Source organism: Dama dama, chromosome 12 (assembly GCF_033118175.1).
Source record: "Dama dama isolate Ldn47 chromosome 12, ASM3311817v1, whole genome shotgun sequence".
Taxonomy (NCBI): Eukaryota; Metazoa; Chordata; class Mammalia; order Artiodactyla; family Cervidae; genus Dama; species Dama dama.
Window position 1 is genome coordinate 48,471,590 of NC_083692.1, and position 23,367 is coordinate 48,494,956.

Here is a 23,367-nt window from a genome sequence, read left to right on the forward strand (position 1 = left end):
TATTAGGACACAATTGAGTAATCTTTCACTGTTTTTCTAATCTTTTCCCTTTACAGACCCTTTATCCCTTCAAATATTAAGCAACTAGATTTAAAAATGCTAATGTATTCTGATTTTCAGTTTACTTCTACTTGTATCTTTATTATTTCCCTCCATATTCTTCCCTCATACTTGATTTATATGGTTTTTCTCAGTTATTCAGTTGGCTGCCTACACAATTTTCCCAATATTTCTCACTTAATAATTGCCTGTGGATTTCTCTGGTGCTCCAGTGGTTAAGAATCCGCCTGCTGGCTTCCAGTTCAAGATGGCAGAGTAGACATGTGTTCGTCTCCTTCTGCAAGAGCACCAAAATCACAACTAGCTATTGAATAGCCATTAACAGGAGGATGCTGGGACCCATCAAAATAAGATACTCCATGTCCAAACACAAAGAAGCTGCAGCGAGATGGTAGGAGGGATGCATTCATGATAAAATCAAACCCCATACCTGCAGGGTAGGAAACCCACAAACTGGAGAACAATAATACCAAAAAAGTTTCTCACACTGTTGTGAAGGTCTGGACCCCACGTCAGGCTTCCCAGCCTGGGGATCCGACAAAGGGACTGGGAATCCACAGGGAATGTGACCTTGAAGGCCAGTGGGATTTGACTGTGAGAGTTCCATGGGACTGTAGGAAACAGATTCCAGGCTTGGAGGGCACAAACAAAATTTTGTGTGCACCAGGACCCAGAGGAAAGGAGCAGTGACCCCACAGGAGACTGAAACAAAACTACCTGCTAGTACTGGGGGGTCTCCTGCGGAGGCGTGGGTCATCAGGGGCTCACTAGACGGGGCTACTGGCAGCAGCAGTCCAGGAAGGTCCCCCTTGGTATAAGCCCTCTTGGAGGTCACCATTAACCCAGGGCTGGGTCAGGCCAAACAACTACCAGGGAGGGAGTGCAACCCCACCTATCAGCAGATAATTGCATTAAAGCTTTACTGAGCAAGGCCCTGCCCACCAGAGTAAGACCCAGTTTTTCCCATTGCCAGTCCCCCCCATCAAGAAGCTTACACAAGCCTCTTAGCTTACTCCATCAGAGGGCAGACAGAAGCAGCAGGAAGATCCAGTCTCATAGATGGCTAGAACAAAAGCTACATTATAGAAAGTTAATCATGATTAAAAAAAAAAGCAGAAAGTTATGTCCTAGATGAAGGGACAAGATAAAACCCAAGAAAAACAACTAGATGAAGTGGAGATAGGCAACCTTCCAGAAGAGCAATTCAGAATAATGATACTGAAGATGATACAGGATCTCAGGAAAACAATGGAGAAGATGCAAGAAATGTTTACTAAAGACCCACAAGAATTAAAAAACAGAGATGAATAATACACCAGAAGGAATCAATAGAGTAACTGAGGCAGAAGAACAGATAAATGACCTGGAGGACATAATGGTGGAAATCACTGCAACAGAACAGAATATAGAAAAAAGGATGAAAAGAAATGAAGACAGCCTAAGAGACCTCTGGGACAACATTAAATGCATCAACATTCACATTAGAGGAGTCCCAGAAGGAGAAGAGAGAGAGAAAGGACCTGAGAAAATATTTGAAGAGATTAAGAGCAGAAAACTTGCCTAACATGGGAAAGGAAATAGTCAAACAAGTCCAGGAAGCATAGAGAGTCCTAAGCAGGATGAACCCAAGGAGGAACACAGTAAGCACACAGTAATCAAATTGACAAAAATTAAAGACAAGGATAAAATATTAAAAGCAACAAGGGAAAAACAACAAATGACATACAAGGGAACTCCCATCAAGCTATCAGTTGATTTCTCAATAGAAACTCTACAAGCTAGAAGGGAATGGCATGACATATATTAAGTGAGAGAAGAGAAGAACCTGCAACCAAGAATACCCAGCAAGACTCTCATTCAGATTTGAGGGAGAAATAAAAACTTTCCAGACAAGCAAAAGTGAAGAGAATTCAGCACCACCAAACCAGCTTTACAACAAATGCTAAAGGAACTTCTCTAGGCAGGAAACACAACAGAAGGAAAGACCTACAGAAAATTAACCCAAAACAGTTAAGAAAATGGTAATAGGATCAAATGCACCAACCAAAAGACACAGACTGGCTGGCCAGATGAAAACATGTGCATGGATGCACTTCCACTTACCATATCACTCTGCTTGACCCCCCAGATTGTATGTAATTATTTTATATTGTTAGGTTAATCATGTTCCCATTGTGCCTTGAGATTATAATTATCTTTTATTTTTGTCTGGCTATTGATTGTGAAAACTGATAAACATCTTTTACTATTGTGATTATGTAACTATTACTCACTTACTGCCATTGTATGATTGGTCAACAGAAAAATAATATAGAACTCAAAACTACAATTTAATAGAAAAACTTGTAATCACTTTTAAAATTCCAGATGCATACCAGAATAATCTTGGGAGTTTTTGAAAAACAGAAATACCCAGGTACTGCTTTTTTCTCCAGAGCTCCAGCTATATTTCTCATGAGCAGCCATATTTAATGGCTGTATGATGATCTTTTACTTTTATCTAGTTTCACTATTTCATATTCAGTGCTCCCATTTCATTTAGTTTGTTTTCCAATTTCTTCATCTTTTTTTAAATTTTCTTTCTCCAGCCTTTATCAGGTATAGTAGAAAAGCTTTGGTATACCCACATAGAAATAATATGTATGACACATTTTAGAAAACTTATGAATTTTTGTCTAATGAAAAAAATGCATGACATTTTGATTCCACTTGTTTGACTTAGTATGAATAGAATGCTAGATTTCAAATTAAAAAACTGATATGCAACAAGCAACAAAAGTTTACTGTATAGCACAGGGAACGATAGTCAATATCTCATAATAACCTAAAGTGGAAAATAATTTCAAAAAGTAGTATGTTTGTATATGTACAACTGAATCAACTCGCTGTGCACCTGAAACATTGTAAGTCAACTATACTTGAATAAAAAATTTAAGAAATTAAAAAAAATCCACTTGCCAGTGCAGGGGACACAGGTTCGATCCCTGGCCTGAGAAGATTCCACATGCCACAGGACAACTAAGCCTGTTCAGCACGACTACAGAAGCCTGCACATCCTAAAGCTTGTGCTCCGCAACAAGAGAAGCCACTGCAATGAGGAGCCTGCACACGGCAACTAGGGAAAGCCCATGTGCAGCAACAAAGACGGCAGCCAAAAATAAACAAAAAAATTTTAATTGCCTAATCGATTTTGATGTCATAATTTCCTCCTCTAAATTGTCTGCAAATATCCTCTTCAACCAATAATAATTGAATGTTTTCAGATTTTTCAGTTAGTAAGCTAAAATATTTGTTATTAAGTTCTAGTGGTGTTTAAACACCCTTTCCCCTTTGCAGTCAATTTTCTTTGGAGATATAACAGTTATGTACTTCAGTACAACAATGTTACATGGGAGATAAAATGTTCACTATATTATACGTCCCTTGATGATTATACCTTTTCTCTGTGATAGCTGGGATTCATTTGCTGTTCCACTTACCTAGTAATAACGCTGCCTACCTGCTTTCCCATTTGTTCACATATGCCTGTTAGCCTTCACCCATTATTTTATTCTTAATGCTTTGGGGGTTATTTGACATTAGGTATCTATAAGTGGATTTTATTAAGATGTTTCTTTAAAACAACTGGACACATTTTACAATCTTAAATGCAGCTAATAATTAAGGACTCACATGAAGTAAGTTTTGATATTTTACATAGAATCTATTTCTTCCTTATTGATGAAACAGTGTATCTAAGACAATGTTGTTTTAATATAGCTGATAATATTACAAATAACACTAATAAGTATAATTAATTGTTATATATATTCATATATCTTGTTTTATAAAGTATTCAAACTTCTGGGAGTTCCCTGGTGGTTCAGTGGTTAGGATTCCATGCTTTCACTGCCGACAGTGCAGGTTCAATCCTTGGTCAGGAAATTAAGACCCTACAAGCCATGCAACATGGTCAAAACAAAGTGTTGAAACTTCCAGCTTGTTAAAAAAAAAAAAAGACACTTGAGTTTTTTATATTCTGTTGTCAACTTATTGAGTGTTCTTTACATATTCTGGATAAAAGTTATTTGTAAGATACATGTATATGGAATGTTTTCTCCCAACTGTGGCTTGCATTTTCATTTCCCTGACAATGTTAGGAAATTATTAATTTTGATGAAGCCTACTTATAAACTTTTTATGGCTCATGCCTTTGTCCTAAAAATTTTAAATCTTTGCCATTTCCAAGTTCATAATGACCTTCTCATGTTTTCTTCTAGAAATGTTTTAGCTTCAGCTCTTTTTATGTTATAATATGACACGGTATAACAAGTACTGGCAAGGATGTGGAGGAATTGGAACTCTCCTACACAGGCAGTAATAGATACAGTGGTGCAGCCTCTATGGAAAACAGCTGGGCAGTTCCTCAGAAAACTCAACACAGAAATACCATGTGACCCAGCAATACTAGTGCTAAGTATTCACCCAGAAGGATCTGAAAAAGATACTCAAACATTTTAAAACTTGTACACAAATATTCATAACAATAACATTCACAATAGTTTAAAAAAAAAGGGTGGAAACATATACTATTGAATGAATAGACAAAATGTTGTATATCCATACACTGGAGTATTATTCAGCCAAAAAAAGGGGGAGGTTGGGGGTTGGGGAAATTAATTATTGACACATGCTACAAAATAGATGAAACTCCAAAATGTTATTCTAAGGGAAAGAAATCACAACGCAAAAGGTCACGTATTGCATGATCCCACTTATTTTCAGAATAGTCAAATTCATAAAGACAGGAAGCAAATCAATAGTTGCCAGAGTCTTAGAAAGCATGGAACAGGTGGTAACTGCTTAATGCAAGGTATCCTTCTGCGGTAATGAAAATGTTTCGGAACTAGACAGAGATGGTGGTTGCACAATATTCTGAATGTACTAAATGCTGCTTTAAAACAGTCAATTTTATGTTACATGAATTTTGCCTCAATTTAAAAAAAAACCTTAAGGAGAAACACAAACCCACAATTATGGTTAGAGTCATCAACAATCCTCTCTCAGCAACTGATGGAACAACTAGACAGAAAATCAGCAAGGATATACAAGAACTCAACAGCACAATCAATCAATAGAATCTAATTAGCATTTATAGAAATTTTAGACATTTAAACATATTTCTAGAACATTTTACCCAAAGTAGTAGGAAACATATTCTTTTCAAATGTCCACAGAACAAATTTAAAGGAAATAAAATCATATTGGGCATGTTCTCTGATCACAATGAAATCAAACTAAAAGTAACATTTTTAAAGAAAAATTTCTGGACATTTGGGGACTACATACACAGTTTTAAGTAATCCATTGGTCAGAAAAAGGCTCAAGAAAATGAAAACATCAAAGTTAATGAAAATGAAAACAACACTGAAACTTGTGAGGTGCAACTGAACCAGCTTTGAGGGAAATTTATAGCACCAAATGTACACATATAGTAAGATGCATTTATAGGGGCATGCATTGTAGGAAACATCTCAAATCAATAATCTAAGCTACTACACTTCAGAAACCCATAGAAAGGAAACAGAAGAGAGTAAATAGCAGAAATAAATGGAATTGAAAACAGAAAACCAATAGACAATATCAATGAGGCAAAAGGCTCTTTTAAAAAAATAATGAAACTGAAACGATAGAACTCCTACAAGAGAACAGAGTAAGTTCCTCTAAATCAGCCTTGGCAATGAATTTTTGGATTTGACACCAAAAGCAAAATAAACAAACAGGATTACATCAAACTAAAAAGCTTCTGTACAGACAAGAAAATGAAGTTAAAGTCACTCAGTTGTGTCACTCTGTGACCCTGTGGACTGTAGCCTGCCAGGCTCCTCTGTCCATGGGATTCTCCAGGCAAAAATACTGGAATAGGTTGCCATTTCCTTCTCCAGGGGATCTTCCCAACCCAGGGATTGAACCCAGGTCTCCTGCATTGCAGGCAGAGTCTTTACCATCTGAGCTACCAGGGAAGACTACAGACAAGGAAATCATCAACAAAATGAAAAGGCAACCTATGGAATGGAGAAAACATTTGCAAATTCTGTATCTGATAGGAGTTAGTGTCCAAAATATGTAAAAACGACATAAAAAAACTCAACAGAAAAGAAAAGAAAATCCAATTAAAAAATGGGCAGAGGATCTGAACAGATTTTTTTCCAACGAAAATACACAAATGGCCAACAGGGACAAGAAAAGGTACTCAGCACATCACTAAACATCAGGGAATACAAATCAAAACCACAGTGAGATATCTGTAATAATGGCTATCATCAAAAAAGAGAGATAATAAAGAGTTGGTGGGTATGTGGAGAAAGGGAACCCTTGTCACTGTGGGTAGAAAAGCAAAGCCAATGGTATAGCCATTAATACAGTCACGGAGATTGCTCAAAAAATTAAAGACAGAACTACCATATGTTCCAGCAATCCCACTTCCAGGTATATATTCAAAGGAAATGAAAACAGGATCCTAACAAGGTACACGCACACCTGTGTTCACTGTAGCATTACTCACAATAGCAAAACTACAGAAACAAACTGTCCATCAACAGATGAATAAATAAAGAGGTAGAGCTATATAAAGTGGAATGTTATTCAGCCATAAAATCATAAAATAATGAAATCCTGCCATTGCAACAACACGGATGGATCTTGAGGGTTTTATGTTAAGTGAAATGAGCTGATCAAAGAAAGACAAACACTGCCTGGTAACACATGTGGAATCTTAAAAAAAATGTCAAACTCATTGAAACAGAAAGTTGGAAAATGGTTGGCAGAGGCTGGTGGGTGGGAAAAATAGGAAAAGTTGGTAAAATGGTACAAACTTCCAACTCTATGACAAATAAGATCCGAGGCTCTAATGTAAAACATGGTGACTATAGTTGAAAACACTTTATTGTATAAATGAAATTTCTGAAGAGAGTAGAACTTAAAAATTCTCATTAAAAATATGTGAAGTGATAGATGTGTTAACTAACTATAGATGGGGGAATCTTTTTACAATGTAAATATTTATCAAATCACCATGATGTACACTTTAAATATCTTACAGTTTTATATGGCAATTATACCTCAAGAAAGCTAATTTAAAGAAAGATCAGATAAAATTAAATCCTAATGTAAGAGTTAAACCTTTTTTGGATTATTTTCTACCAAAATTTATATACCCAAACCAGAGCTATCACTTGCTGAGGCAATGAAAAGTAGAGAGAACAGTTCAAATTCAAAACCTGTAATCCTGGAAATTTACAAAATATGAAATTTTGGTCAGGACAGTTAGCAAAAGTGAAACTGAATATATATGAAAACTTGAGATTTACACAAGTGAAAAAAAAAAACTTCAAGAAACAATATTATTTATTGGTCATACAACCTTATCTTAGTTCATGGCACTATAATTTACCAATATAATTATGGCAACAGTGTGTCCACATCTAGAATATGGTTGAAAAACAAAACCAGAACTTGTGGGACTATAGGAGAGAATCATGGGTCCACCAAGCCAGTTAAAAGAGAAATCTGAAAATCTACACAGAGGAGAAATGGCATTCTTATAGAAGGGAGAGGTGATTTTTCTTATATGGAAAGACTAGACACTAGTCTGCGTGGTGACAACTGTTCATGACTCCTCCCTAACATCTATAGGAAAGGAAGACAGGCGGACTGGACACTGCATAACCAAACCCACTTGAATATTAGAGTATGATTAAATACATGAAAGGAGTTGATCGATCCGATCAGTATCCGGCAAACTTCAATATCCTCCAGAAAACTCGAAAATGGTATAAGAAAGTGGGTTTCTATTTGAGTAATTGTGATTTACACAATACAGTTACATTTTATTATAGCCTTAATGCACAGAGTAAAATGACTTACTAGCAACTTCTGTTAGCAGTAGCTAGACTATCAGTAACTGAGAACTCTGGTGAATGTAGTGGTGGTCTTGCACCTGGTCCTTCTGGGGCATTTCTAAAAGAGCTCCCTACAAAGATCCACTTTGTTGACTATCCAGTAAAATAAAAGAACACATTCTAGAGGAAATAATACCCACAGGATTAAGCAAATGCCACCAGAAAGTGTAGGGTCTGCTCTTCCAGGAGAAAGCCCAGTGAAACACAGTATATGTGTAACAGATGTTCTATTCTTCTGCACAGAGGTGCCTGCTATACTGCCTATCACACTGTAACAAAATACCAGAATGCTTTAGTGAGACATGTACAGAGTTTCAAATATATACATCAAGTGCAAAGAGTTGTTGATATTTACTTAAACACTAGTGTTTTAATATTTACTTACATAACAAATCGCTGGCCACAGGAGTTAGTTTCTGCAAAACTCCCCCAGTTGATAATGTGTCATCAGATCATCAACAGATCATCCAGAAAGAAAACAGTAAGGAAACACAGGCCTTAAATGACACATTAGTCCAGACAGGCTTAACTGATATTTATAGAGCATTACATTTGAAAGCAGAATACACGTTCTTCTCAACTGCACAAGGAATATTCTCCAGGATAGATCATATGCTGAGCAACAAAAGAAGCTCAGTAAATTTAAGAAACTTAAAATCATTACCAAGCATGTTTTCTGACCACATTGCTATGAGATTAGAAATCAACTACACGGGACATCCCTGGTGGTCCAGTGGTTAGGAATCCACCTACCTATGCAGAGAACATAGGCTCAACTCCAGGTCGAGAAGGATTCCACATGCTAGGGGCAACTAAGCCCATGTGTCACAACTACCGAGCCTGGGCTTTAGAGCCCATGAGGCACAACTATTGCAGCCTTCATGCTCTAGAGCCTGTGTGCCACAACTACGGAAGCCCGTGCACCCTAGAGCCCATGCTTTGCAACAAGAGAAGCCGCCACAATGAGAAGCTCATGCACCACAACTAGAGAGTAGCTCCCACTCGCCACAACTAGAGAAAGCCCATGCACAACAATGAAGATCCAGCCCTGCCAAAATAAAACAAAACAAAACCAAGAATCAACTCCAAGAAGAAAACTGTAAAAAAAACAAACACATGGATACTAAACTATATGGTACTAAACAACTTATGGATCACTGAAGAAATCAAAATCAAAACATTTTAGAGATAAATGAAAATGAAACCCCAATCCAAAATCTATGGGACACAGCAAAAACAGCTCCAAGAGGGAAGTTTACAGTAATACAACCTTACCTCAGGAAACAAGAAAAACCCAAAATAATCCAACACTAGACCTAAAGCAACTAAAGAAAGAACAGATGAAACTCAAAGTTAGTAGGACAGGAATCACAAACATCAGAGCAGAGATAAATGGAGATGAGAATAACAAAAGATTGATGAAACTAAAAGTTGGTTCTCTGAAAAGACAAACTTGGTAAGAGACTACTAGTTGGATGGTTAGAGTTAGTCTCTCAGTCGTGTCTGACTCTTTGTGACCCCATGGACTGTAGTCCACCAGGCTCCTCTGTCCATGGAATTCTCCAGGCAAGAATACTGGAATATGTTGTCATTCCCTTCTCCAGGGCATCTTCCCAACCCAGGAATGAACTCGGGTCTTCTGCATCACAGGCAGACTCTTTACCAGGGACTCAGACAGTAAAGAGACAACTACAAGCAACTGCATGCAAATAAAATGGATAACCTAGAAAAGAAGACAGATTCTTAGAAAAGTAGAACCTTCCAAGACCAAACCAGGAAGAAACAGAAAATATGAACAGACCAACTACAAGCTACTGAAATTGAAACTGTGATTAAAAATATTCCAACAAATTAAAGCCCAGGACCAGATGGCTTCATAGGTGAATTCTAGCAAATATTTAGAGAAGAGTTAATATCTGTGCTTCTGAAATGCTTCCATAAAACTACAGAAAAAGGAACACTCTCAAATTCATTCTATGAGGCCATCATAGCCCCAAAGATACCACACACAAAAAGAGAAAATTACAGGCCAATATCTCTGATGAATATAGATGCAAAAATCATCAACTATTCTAGCAAACCACATCCAATAACACATTAAAAATATCAAACACCATGATCAAGTGGGATTTAACCTAGGGATACAAGGATTCTTCAACATATGTTAATCAGTGGGATACACCACACTAAAAAGCTGAAGAATAAAAAAACCATATATATGACCATCTCAATAGTTGCATAAAAAAGCTTTTGACAATATTAAACACTCATTTATGATAAAAATTGCTCAGGAACCTACCTCAACATAATAAAGGCCCTATATGACAAATCCACAGCAAGTAGCAATCTCAACAGTGAAAAACTGAAAGCATTTCCTCTAAGATCAAGAAGAAAAGAATGTTCACGCTCACCACTTTTATTCAACATACTTTTGTAAATTCTAGCCATGCAATCAAAGAAGAAAAAGAAACAGAAGGAATCCAAACTGGAAAAGAAGTAAACTGTTATTGTTTGCAGATGACATACTATACATAAAAAACCCTGAAGATGCTATCAGAAAACTACTAGAGTTCATCAATGAATCAATTACATTGTAGGTTACAAAGCTAATACACAGAAATCTCTTGCATTTCTGTACACTAAAAACAGAAAAATAGAAAGAGAAATTAAGGAAACTATTGCATTTACCATCATATCAAAAAGAATAAAATACCTATGAGTAAATTAATCCAAGGAGGCAAAAGACCTGCACTCTGAAAACTATGAGGTAATGATGAAAGAAATCAAAGATGACACAAACAGATACACAGATATACCATAACCTTGGACTGGAAGAACTTATATTGTTAAAATGACCAAACAACCCAAGGGAATTTACACATCCAATGCAATCCCTGTCAAATTATCAGTGGCATTTTTCACCGAACTAGAAAAAATTTTTCACAGTTTGTATGGAAACACAAAACATCCTGAAGCCAACATAATCCTGAGAAATAAAAATGGAACTGGGGGAGTCAGGCTATCTGACTTCAGATTGTACTACAAAGCTTTAGTCATCAAAATAGTATGGTAATTGCCCCCAAACAGAAATACAGGTCAATGGACTAGGACAGAAAGCCCAGAAATAAACCCTGCACCTGCAAACAATTAATCTACAACAAGGGAGGCAGGGATATATACACAATGGAGAAAAGACAGTCTCTTCAATAAGTGATGCTGGGAAAACCAGACAGCTACATGTAAAAAAAAAAATGAAATTAGAATACTCTTTTAATACCTTACACGAAAGTAAACTTAAAATGGATTAAAGACCTAAATATAAGACCAGATACTATAAAACTTTTAAAGGAAAACATACACAGAACACTCTTTGACATAAACCACAGCAAAGTCTTTTTGGATTCAACTCCTAGAGTAATGAATATAAAAGTAAGATAAAAGTAAGACCTAATTAAACTTAAAAGACTTTGCACAGCAAAGGAAATCATAAACAAAATGAAAAGACAACCCACAGAATGGGAGAAAATATTTGGAAACAATGTTACTAACAAGGGTTAACCTCCAAAATGTATAAACAGTTCATGCAGTTTAACATCAAAAAAATAAATAAATAAATAAATGGGTCAATACACAGAAATCTCTTGCAGAGAATTTCAGTCAGAAGACATAAAGAGACATTTCTCAAATGAAGACACACAGATGGCCAAAAAGCACAGGAAAAGATGCTCAACATCACTATAACTACAATGAGGTATCATTTCACATCAGTCAGAATGATGATAGTCATCACCATTAGTCTACAAACAGTAAGTGCTAGACAGGGTGTGAAGAAAAGGAAACCCTCCTTCATTGTTGATGGGAATGTAAATTTGTACCACCACTATGGAGAACAGTATGGAGGTTCTCTAAAAAACTAAAGACAGAACTACCATATGATCCAGGAATCCCACTGCTAGGCATATATCTGGAGAAAATCATAATTCAAAGATATAGGCACTCCAATGTTTTCAGTGCAGGTCTATTTACAATAGCCAAGACATAAAAACTACCTAAATGTCCATCAACAAAGAAACAGATAAAGAAGTGGTGTGTGTGTATATATAAATATACACATACATACAGTGGAATATTACTTGGCCATAAAAAAGAATGAAATAATGCCATTTGTAACAACTGGCATGATAGGTATTATCATACTAAGTGAAAAAAGTCAGAGGAAGACAAATATGTATCTCTTACATGTGGGATCTAAAAAAATGATACAAATGAACTTATTTACAAAACAGAAACAGATCACAAACTTCAAAATCAAATTTACGGTTACCAAAGGGGAAAGGGGTATATGTGTGTGCGTGTGTGTGTGTGTGTGTGTGTGTATAGATATATATAAAAGTATATATATATATATATAAATAGATAACAAGGGCCTACTATATAGCACAGGGAACTATATACTCATTATTCTGTAATAATCTAAGTAGTAAAAGAATCAGGAAAAGAATGGATGTATATATATGCATAACTGAATCACTTTGCTGTATACCTCAAAGTAACACGATACTGTAAATCAACTATACTCAAATATAAAATAAAAATTAACTTAAATACACAATAAAATATTGAATAAATGTTTTTAAACACTAAAAAAATAAAATTCCTAGCCTAGATAGTTTCACTGGAAAAGTCTGCCAAATGTTTAAAGAATTAACTAACATCAATTCTAAACAATCTCTTCTAGAAAATAGAAGGAAACTTCTCCATTCATTTTATGAAGGCAGTTTACCCTGACACCAGTATACAAAATGAAAACTAAAAACCAATATTGTTTATGAATATGGATGCAAAAATCCTGAAACACATTATTAAAAAATTAAAATCCAGTCATATTTAAAGACACCATGACCAAGTGGGATTTATTCTAATGATGCAAGGTGGTTCAGTAACTCCCGAAGTTAATCAATGCAATCAACCAAGTTACAGAAGAAACAGCATTTGACAAAATTCAACACCTCTTTATGATAAAAATATTCAGAAAAATAGAAATAGAAGAGAATGTCCTCAACTATAAAAAAAACTACAGTTAACAAAGAAAGATGACATCTACTCTCATCACTCACTCAATATAGTGCCAGCCAGTGCTAAAAATTTTAGCCAATACAATAGAGCAAAAGAGTAAATAAAAAGTGTATAGATGGGACTTCCCTGGTGGTCCAGTGGCTAAGACTCTGCGTGCCCACTGCAGGAGGCCTGGGGTTTGATCCCTGGTCACGGAACTAGATCCCACTTTCCACAAGTAAAGATCCCATGTACCACAACTAAATCTAAATAAATAAATAATTATTTTTTTAAAGTGTATAGATAAGAAACCAAGAAATGAAACTGTTCCTATTTGCAGAAGACATGACTATGTATGGAAAAACAAAAAAAACCAACTCCTACAAATTCCTACAGATACTAAGTGAATTCAGCAAGGTCATGAGATACAAGATAAATATATATTTTTTTTAAAGTCAATTCACTAGCAATGAGTATGTGGACAATGAAATTAAAACTTAAATTCCATTTACAATCACTCAAAAAACTGAAATACTTCGATGTAAAGCTGACAAAACATGTATAGGATTTGTATGCTGAAGAATATAAACACTGATGAAAAAATTCAAAGATGATTTAAACAGTTGACTTGAACGATACAGGGGTTAAACCACATAAATTTAGTCAACTCTCTGTATCCACAGTTCTATATCTGTGGATATCTGTGTCTGTATCTGTGGAATCAACCAACAATGGACTGTGTAAACAGTAGATTTTACTACTGAAAAATATCCAAATATAGGTGGGCTCACACAACTCAAACCTGTGTTGTCAAGGGGAAATTGTAAATGAAGAGTCACACCATGTTCATGGACTGTAAGACTCAATACAGTGACCATGTCAATCTTCTTCAAATTGACATTCAGATTTAATTTAATTCCTATCAAATTCCCCAAAGACTATTTGTAGATAGAGTTAAGGTTACTCTAAACTTTATATGGAAAGGTAGAGGAATTAGAATAACTAAAACAATCTTGAAGACTATCTAGCTACAGTAATCAAAACTGTGTGGTACTCCTGGGAGGACAGACACATAAATCAACAGACAAAACAGAGATCCCAGGAATACATGCACAAATGTGCTCAGCTGTGTTTTAAACAAAGTAGCAAAAGCAACTGGGTGTAAGAGAAAAAACCTTTTAACAAATAGTTGCAACTAGACCAACTGGACATAGAGAATCAAAAACAGAAACTGACCTAAGTCTCATAACCTATTAACAAAAATTAACTGAAGAGGAAATCTTTTCAGGAAAAAGAAAAAAAGAAATTCTTTGGGTTCCAGGCAAAAACATCCTAGAACTAATCCTAAAGTTATGGTCCATAAAAACAGTAATTGTTAAGTTAGACTTCACAGAAATTGAAAACATTTGCTTTGGAAAAGATCCCATTAAGAGGATAAAAAGACAACCCTACAGACTAGGAGAAAATATTTGTAAACCACACACCTGACAAAGAACTAGAATACATAAAGAACTCTCAAAATCCTATAATAAATTAATAAAAAACACCCAATTAGAAAATTGACAAATCATCATAACTTGAGGTCAAATTGTTCGATGCTATATCCCATGGTTTTACGACTAGTTATTTTACATATTAATGAGGAGTATTGAAATATTCAAATATAATTACGGATTTATCTTTCTCCTCTGTTTTCTCAGTTTTGCTACATGTACTGTAACTGAAGTTTTATTTAGGTTCACACACTTCTAGGGTACTACATCCTCTAGATGAATTTAGCCTATTATCATTATGATTTCTACCCTAACATACTCTTGATTGGTGTTTGTGTATCTTTCTCCATCCTTTTGCTTCTAAACCATATGTGTCTTCATATTTAAATTATGTTTCTTGTAAACAACATAGTTGCATCATGCTTTTTGATGCAGTTTTTTGATGTCTGGGTCTAGTTTTTTTATCTAGCCTGAAAATCTCTCTTTTAAATGTAGCACTTATACCATTTACATGTAATGTAACTATCAATATGGTTGGGTTTAAATCTATTATCTTTCTACTGCTTCATCTCAAAATAATACTCTTCTCTATATTAACCTAGAGAAGGAAATGGTGACCCACTCTAGTATTCTTGCCTGTAGAATTCCATGGACAGAGGAGCTTGCTGGGCTGCAGTCAATGGAGTCACAAAGAGTCAACATGACCGAGCAACTAAAGCTTTCGCTTCCACTATGTTCATTATTCCTTCAATTTCCAAAACTTACTTCTAGTTTCTTCTTATGTATTTCAGCTTGTTCTTCCTGGTATAACTCCTGTCGCACTTGTTCTAAATCCTCACGTTGCCGCAGCATTTCTTCCAACCTCTGAGTCAGCTATTAAAAAAAAAACAGACCTAAAACATGTATAGGAATCAAATTCTAAGACAAATATTTAAGAATTTCTCCAGTGTTAAAACAATTATTTTAGTACCATATTTTGAAGCTGTAGTCTTTTTCCTTCACTTTCTCGAACTTTCGCCATTCGATCTTCTTCTCTTTGTTGCTGCAACTTGGCGAACTCTATTATTTTTCTATTTTCTTCTTCCATCTCCTCACGTTTCTTTTTTCTCCAGAGAGCCTGCTCTTTCTGAAACTCTTCTATATACCTTCGAGTTGTATTCATTTTCTCTAACCTTTGCTGTCTTTCCCTAAAAAGTAATAGTGAGTGCAGTTCTATAATAACAGAAATAATAATAAAAAAATAAAAAATCATGAGTGTCATTTCCTTTAGATGTCTATCAAGGAAACGGAACAGAAAACAAGTTCTCCTGAAATGCGTTTACTTAAGGAAAAAAAGGTTTAGTCACTGTTACTTAATAAGTATCTCTTAATTATCAATTAATTCTTATACAACAAAGATAAGTAAGACTTGGTCTCTGTTTAGGTCATAACATTTACTGAGGACTTACTGTGTATCAGGCACTTCTTAGGTGGTTTATTCTTCATGACAAGCCTGAGATAAATCTAACAAATATTTAAGCACGTTTAAGCATGAAAGAAAGTTGGGACAAACTTACAGTTGATCTTCTTCATAGATTTTCCTAACAATTTCATCAATCATGAGTTTCTCTTTCAGCAACTGCTCATAAGCTTCCTGCTTCTTCTTCTCTTGTTCTTCAAGTTGTTTCTCTAAGTCATGATTGTACTGTGCTTTTACTCTGTTTCGTTTGTCCTCTGCAGCATTCTCTTCCTTTATCGACCTCTCGTGCTCTTCCATCATAGTTCTGGCTATTTCAGCATCACGTTTCTGTTATTAAAACAGAATTCATCTTTCCATTATCAAATCTGAACAAAATATGACAGAAAACTTTGAGCACATGGAACTGAATACTATAAGGCCTATTTCATAAAATATTTTCATCTATGTAGATAAAAAGCAAAGGTAAGTCACTGTCACCTGAGGGGTTTGAATGAAAAGTAAATGAATGAAAAGCAAACCCTAAAGAGCCTTTCCTATTTCTTCAAGTAGCTCTCTCAGGGCAATAAGGTGAATAACTCCACACTTGAAAAACAATAAGTAAAATTAGAAGTGCTTCACTAACAATTATGTTAATTTCCAAAGCAACAGTCATCTTCCTCATCTAAAAAAGTTGATGTAGGTAATTTTCACAAATTTTAGCTCCACTGGGTACTGGCTGCTATTTAGAGTAAGGATGGTGCTATCTTTTTTATACCTGTCTGCTATTAAATAGCTCTGAGCAACTCAAGTTTCCTCAGCCTAAATTTTCTTTGCTGCCAGTGGCCTTTGAAATCTCCCCTTTCTCATTTATTAAAGGCCCTTTGAAATAACTTTAACTTAAAAAAAGGGTCACATACATCACTGTGTCTGTCTTCCGAGGTTTCAATTCACTCTTCAAGACCATTCCTTCTGAATGAGACACAATCCTGCATCTTGAATGGGTTACCCTGATTTTTTTGAGCATTTTGAAATCATTTAACAAAATGTTTTAACGTAAATACACCAGGCAGTTTAAAAAGTTATCCTTTACCATTATGATCACATCCCAAATGCTAGAATGGTTAGCAGCATCAAACACAAAATGAGAAACAGATAAAAATATGAAGGTGAACAGTGGCTATCATCAAAAGATCCACAAACAATAAATGCTGGAGAGAGTGTAGAGAGAAGGGAACTTTTTTCACTGTTGGTGGGTGTGTAAATTGGTGCTGCCACTAGGAGAACAGTATGGAGGTTCCTTAAAAAACTAAAAAAGAGCTACCGTATGAGCTTGCAATCCCACTCCTGGGCACATTTCAGGACAAAAACATGATCCAAAAGGATGCATGCACCCCAATGCTCACTGAAGCACTACTTACAATAGCCAAGACATGGAAGCAACCTAAATATCCGCCGACAGAGGAATGGATAACGATGTGGGACATATATACAATGGAATATTACTCAGCCATTAAAAAGAATGAAATAATGCTATTTGCAGCAACATGGATAGACCTGGACAGTGTCATACTGAAGTATGAGTGAAGTAAGTTGAACAGAGAAGGAAAAATATCATATGACATTCCTTATACATGGAATCTAAAAAGAAATGTTACAAATGAACTTACTAAACAGAAAAAGACTCACAGACTTAGACAATGAGCTTATGGTTGCAGCAGGGGAAAGGATAGTTAGGGAGTTTGAGATGGACATGTTCACACTGCCATATTTAAAATGGATAACCAACAAGGACCTACAGTATAGCACAAAGAACTCTGCTCAATGTTATGTGGCAGCCTAGATGGGAGGGGAGTCTGGGAGAGAATGGATACATGTGTATGCATGGCCAAGTACCTTCGCTCTTCACTTGAAACTATCACATCATTTGTTAATTGGCTATACCCCATACAAAATAAAAAGTTAAAAAAAATAAAATATAAAGGCTAATGTTAACCCTAATTAAAAGATACTCCTTGGAAGGAAAGTTATGACCAACCTAGACAGCATATTAAAAAGCAGAGACATTACTTTGTCAAAAAAGGTCCATCTAGTCAAGGCTATGGTTTTTCCAGTAGTCATGTATGGATATGAGAGTTGGACTATAAAGAAAGTTGAGCGCGGAAGAATTGATACTTTTGAACTGTGGTGTTGGGGAAGACTCTTGAGAGTCCCTTGGACCGCAAGGAGATCCAACCAGTCCATCCTAAGGAAAATCAGTCCTGAATATTCATTGGAAGGACTGATGCTAAAGCTGAAACTCCAACACTTTGGCCACCTGATGCGAAGAACTGACTCATTGGAAAAGACCCTGATGCTGGGAAAGATTGAAGGCAGGAGGAGAAGGGGACGACAGAGGATGAGATGGTTGGATGGCATCACCGACTCAGTGGACATGAGTTTGAGTGAGCTCTGGGAGCTGGTGATGGACAGGGAAGGCTGATGTGCCGCAGTTCATGGGGTCGCAAAGAGTCAGACACGACTGAGCGACTGAACTGAACTAAATGTCATTCCTGATCTAACTGATGCCTTTAACATATACACTGTAAATGTTAACTTGACTCAAATTCCTTCTTTCCTCTGCTTTCTTAGCACATATTGTACTAGGCTCTACAGAAAAAATAAGACATGACAAAAACATGTTTGTACAAATTACCACACACTTATAGAAATACAATAATCTTATTCCACAGATAAGAAAACTAAGGCTAAGAGAGATATAGCCAAAACTAGCACCTAAATATCCTGACACCTAGTCAAGTCTAAGAGTATTTGATTTAATTTTTGTGGCTCAACTTTATTTAGAAAATGGTAACAAGTCTTTCAATAACCAGAGTAAATATCTATGATTGCATTGATTAACTACAATTATCAAAATAATTAAAACTGTAATCTACTGTTCAAACTGTACATCATGTTCTACTTTAAAAGGCAGAATATGGCTTTTGGAGTGACATTTCCTTACCCTCTCTTACCATCTGCCACACCAAAGGCTATCATTGTTAACAGCATCCCATACAACCCTCTAGATTTTTTCTGTACTAACATACATGCACACATGTGTCACAACAGCCAGCAACTGCTCTTATCTGACACCTATATAACACTGCGCTGGTTAAGTGTTTTGATATCACTCCTCTAATTGTATGTGTTTGTTGATATACAGAACATATATACATATGTGTGTGTACAGATATACACAGATGTTGTATACACATACCTATTTGCATAGGTTTTCAAAAATAAAAATGGTCTATAAAATGGTCAATAAAATGTATTATTTTCCAACATGTTTTTTCACACTTGCTATTTTTCCTTTTAACCTAGAATATATTCTGGCCAATTTTAAAAGCCAGAATATTTGCCTTTACCTCTTTCTCTGTGTGTGTTTATGCTCATATAACATCTATTTCTTTGTGACCCCATGAACTGTAGCCCACCGGGCTCCTCTGTCCATGGGATTTTCCAGGCAAGAATACTGGAGTAGTTTGCCATTTCCCACTCCAGCGGATCTTCCCAACTCAGGGATCGAACCCGTGCCAACTGAATTAGCAGACACATTCTTTACCTGCTGAGCCACCAGAGAAGCCCTTCTCTCTAATAGCTGTAAAACAGCTCTGAAAGGGATCTAGGAGAGAGGGAACTCTGCTATTAAAATGCTCTACAAAATAATAGAGAAATGAGAGTGAGGGAACTTAAAAAGACTATGTAATACTGCCATCAGACCTTTTCATCTATGTCTAGCCTGAGTGACAAGAAGAATTCAAGTGATGATGTACATGCAGCTTGTAAGGGTTAATAAACCTTATTTTAAATTAAACTGTGTAACACTACTGCCGAGTGTGTCTGAAACTCCTTTGCCCAAGAGTAACTATTACCAATAATAATGGGCAGTAGGTCAGGATTAAGAAAAGAGGAAAAAATTATAGGAAATCATGAAAAGAAAAGATTTCTGTTTACAAAACAGAAAAGTTTCCCACCTAAAGTTACAGTTGATTTTTTAAACATTTAAAAAATAAAAAATTTAACAGCATTCTAAAATACACTGATCATACTAACAACCTGTATTGGTTTGCCAAAGAGTAATCAGTTAGACACCATTAAGAATGCTGGGAGTTACCAAATACAGATGTTCATTTTCACCAGCAACCTAATTCTCTGTGTCTCTGAAAGGTTCTAATATTAAATTACAAAGCTCAATATCCATAATTTGCAACACCATAACAATCTAAAAACTATAAAATTATTTGAGAAATCAAACAGTGTAAATTCTTTATAGAATGCAACAATTTTCTAAAAACTGGTATATTTTTGCTTTTCTAAATGAAGCTAAAAATATGGAAAACATTATGACCAGAAACATGATTACCATTTGCTCATATTTAATGGCATCCTTTTCAGCAATTTGAGCTGCTCTTTCTTTATTCATGTAAGCTGCTTTTAATTTCTTCTCCAATTCTCTGAGCTCAGCACTGTTTAAAAGAGACAGAAATTTAAATTTGAGGACCACACATCTCTACTATTTTAAAAATAATATCCACAATTTAAAATAAATTTTTTCTAAATGTGTAAAAGATATTTACATTATTTTTTAGATATTTTGGAAAAAATACCCTTTTCTCCAGTCATCCCAAGAAAATCAGAATGCATGTGAAATGAGACATTATAATTAATTTTTCTAGACAAAACAACCTTTTTATTGTCAATAATCATCACTAAAAATCTTTTTGCTAGTGCCAGGTTCAGAAAAGGTGCTATATCAATATAGGTTAAAATTTCTGTGCAGTTACTAGTACTATTAGGCTAAAAGATAATGTCAGCAGAGAGGTTTAAACCTATACATGTTACTTCTTACATTTGGTAGCTTGGTTTTGCCATCTATAAAAGGGGTAGCTTTGGCAATTAAATGAGTTAATGTGTATAACAGTATACACTCTACATATGGCAACTATTTTTTGATGATGATGAAGAAGGAGTAACATGGGCAACTTTACTTCTCTGAGCTTGCTTATTTATCTGTTAAAAAATAGGGACTGACTTCAGATACTCTCTGAATTACTTTTGAATCTATCACCCTCCTAAACATAGTGAAAACAATATGCCATATAAAAATTTTATTTTAATATGCCAGTCATAATTCTGAATATGACAGAATATGAGAATTCTGAGTTGGAAGGACTGTGAGATGTCACCAAGATGTACGGGTTAATTCTTACTGGAACAAAGAGGCACTCACCTACCTATAAACTCAACTTACAGGTACTCGGTACCTACAAAGCAGCAGTCATAAAGGGTAAGGCAAGAGAGATACTCCTGGTGTGGATCCTTCTTGCCCTTATTACTGTAGATGCAAATGTATATGATACAAGATTATCTTCTTTCATAAAAACAGTGTTATAAATGAGGGATAAGTTTCCAGGTTAGCCTTATATATTCTGTTCCACACTAAACGGTTGAGATACATTTACAAAAATTTTTGTTAGAGTTGGACACTAATGATTATGCACCAATATACACACAAACCCATCAATTTATAATACTGTCTCTACAAAAAAAAAAATGTGCATTAAATTGCAAACAACCAAGGAGGCAAAAGTCCTGTATTCAGAAAACTATAAAATACTGATACAAGAAACCAAAGATGACACAAACAGATGGAGAAACATACCATGTACTTGGATGGGAAGAATCAATATTGTGAAAATGACTATACTACCCAAAGCAATCTAAGATTCAATGCAACTCCTATCAAATTACCAATGGCATTTTTCACAGATTTAGAACAAAAATTTAACAATTTGTATGGAAACAAAAAGACCCCAAAGAGCCAAAGTAATCCTGAGAAAGAAAAACAGAGCTGGAGGAATCAGGCTCCCTGACTTCAGAATCAGGCTCCTTGACTTCAGACTATACTACAAAACTACAGTAATCAAGACAGTATGGTACCAGCACAAAAAGAGAAATACAAGTAAACGGAACAGGATAGAAAGCCCAGATATAAACCCTCGCATCTATGGGCAACTAGTCTATGACAAAGGAGGCAAGGATATACAGTACAGAAAAAACAAGTCTCTTCAGTAAGTGGTGTTGGGCAAACGAAACAGCTACATGTGAAAGAATGAAATTAGAACACTCTCTAATACCATACACAAAAATAAATTAAAAATGGATCAAAGCTCTAAATGTAAGGCCAGCCACTATAAAACTCTTATAGGAAAACATAGGCAGAACACTCTGACATAAATCACAGCAAGATTTTTTTTGACCCACTTCCTAGAGTAATGAAAATAAAAACAAAAACAAATGGGACCTAATTAAAGGGCTTCCCAGCTGGCGCTATTGGTAAAGAACCTGCCTAATGATGCAAGAGGCTGCATCATTCTTCTTGGGTCAGGAAGATCCCCTGGAGTAGGAAACAGTAACTCACTCCAGTATTCTTGCCTGGAAAATTCCAAGGACAGAGGATCCTGGCAGGCTAAAGTCAATGGGGTCACAAAGAGTTGGACACAACTGAGCACTGCAATTAAACTTAAAAGCTTTTCCACAGCAAAGGAAGCCATAAATAAGACAAAAAGACAACCCTCAGAATGGGAGAAAATATTTGCAAATGAAGCAACTGACAAGGAATTAATCTCTAAGATATACAAACAGCTCATACAGCTGAATATCAAAAAAGCAACCCAATCAAAAAATAGGCCAAAGACCTAAATAGATGTTTCTCCAAAGAAGACATAAAGATAGCCAACAAGCACATGAAAAGATTCTCAACATCACCAATTGCTAGAGAAAAGGAAGTCAAAACTACAATGAGGTATCACCTCACACCAGTCAGAAAAGCCATCATCAAAAAATCTACAAACAAATGCTGGAGATGGTGTGAAGAAAAGGGAGCCATTTTACACTGTTGGTAGGAATGTAAATTGATATAGCCACTACAGAGAACAGATTCTTTAAAAAACTTAAAACAGAACTATCATATGACCCAGCAGTCACACTCTGGGCATATATCTAAAGAAAACCGTAATTCAAAAAGACACATGCACCCCAATGCTCACTGCAATACTATTCACAAGTGCCAAGACATGAAAGCAAAATAAATGTCCATCAACAGAAAAATAGATAATGACGTGCTTTATACAAGGAATATTACTCAGCCATAAAAAGGAATGAAATTGTGCCATCTGCAGAGATGTGAACAGACCTAGAGACTGTCATACAGAGTGAAGTCAGAAAGAGAAAAACAAATATCATACAATAGTGCCCATATGTGGAATCTGGAAAAATGATACAGATGAACTTATATGCAAAGCAGAAATAGAGACAAAGATGCAGCAACAAGCATATA

The 23,367-nt window shown here is 35.6% G+C and overlaps 1 protein-coding gene across 2 annotated transcripts in view; it reads right to left on the reverse strand.

The window, feature by feature from the left end:
• Nucleotides 1-23,367, reverse strand: part of MNS1 (meiosis specific nuclear structural 1) — a 72,131-nt gene that overhangs the window by 12,552 nt on the left and 36,212 nt on the right. For both annotated transcript variants that reach the window (XM_061157224.1, XM_061157223.1), the window contains exons 4-7: nucleotides 20,392-20,494; nucleotides 16,105-16,334; nucleotides 15,519-15,735; nucleotides 15,314-15,421 (exon numbers count right to left, since the gene is read on the reverse strand). In XM_061157224.1, the coding sequence (XP_061013207.1) occupies nucleotides 15,314-15,421; nucleotides 15,519-15,735; nucleotides 16,105-16,334; nucleotides 20,392-20,494 (658 nt within the window). The remainder of the gene's footprint in view (nucleotides 1-15,313; nucleotides 15,422-15,518; nucleotides 15,736-16,104; nucleotides 16,335-20,391; nucleotides 20,495-23,367) is intronic.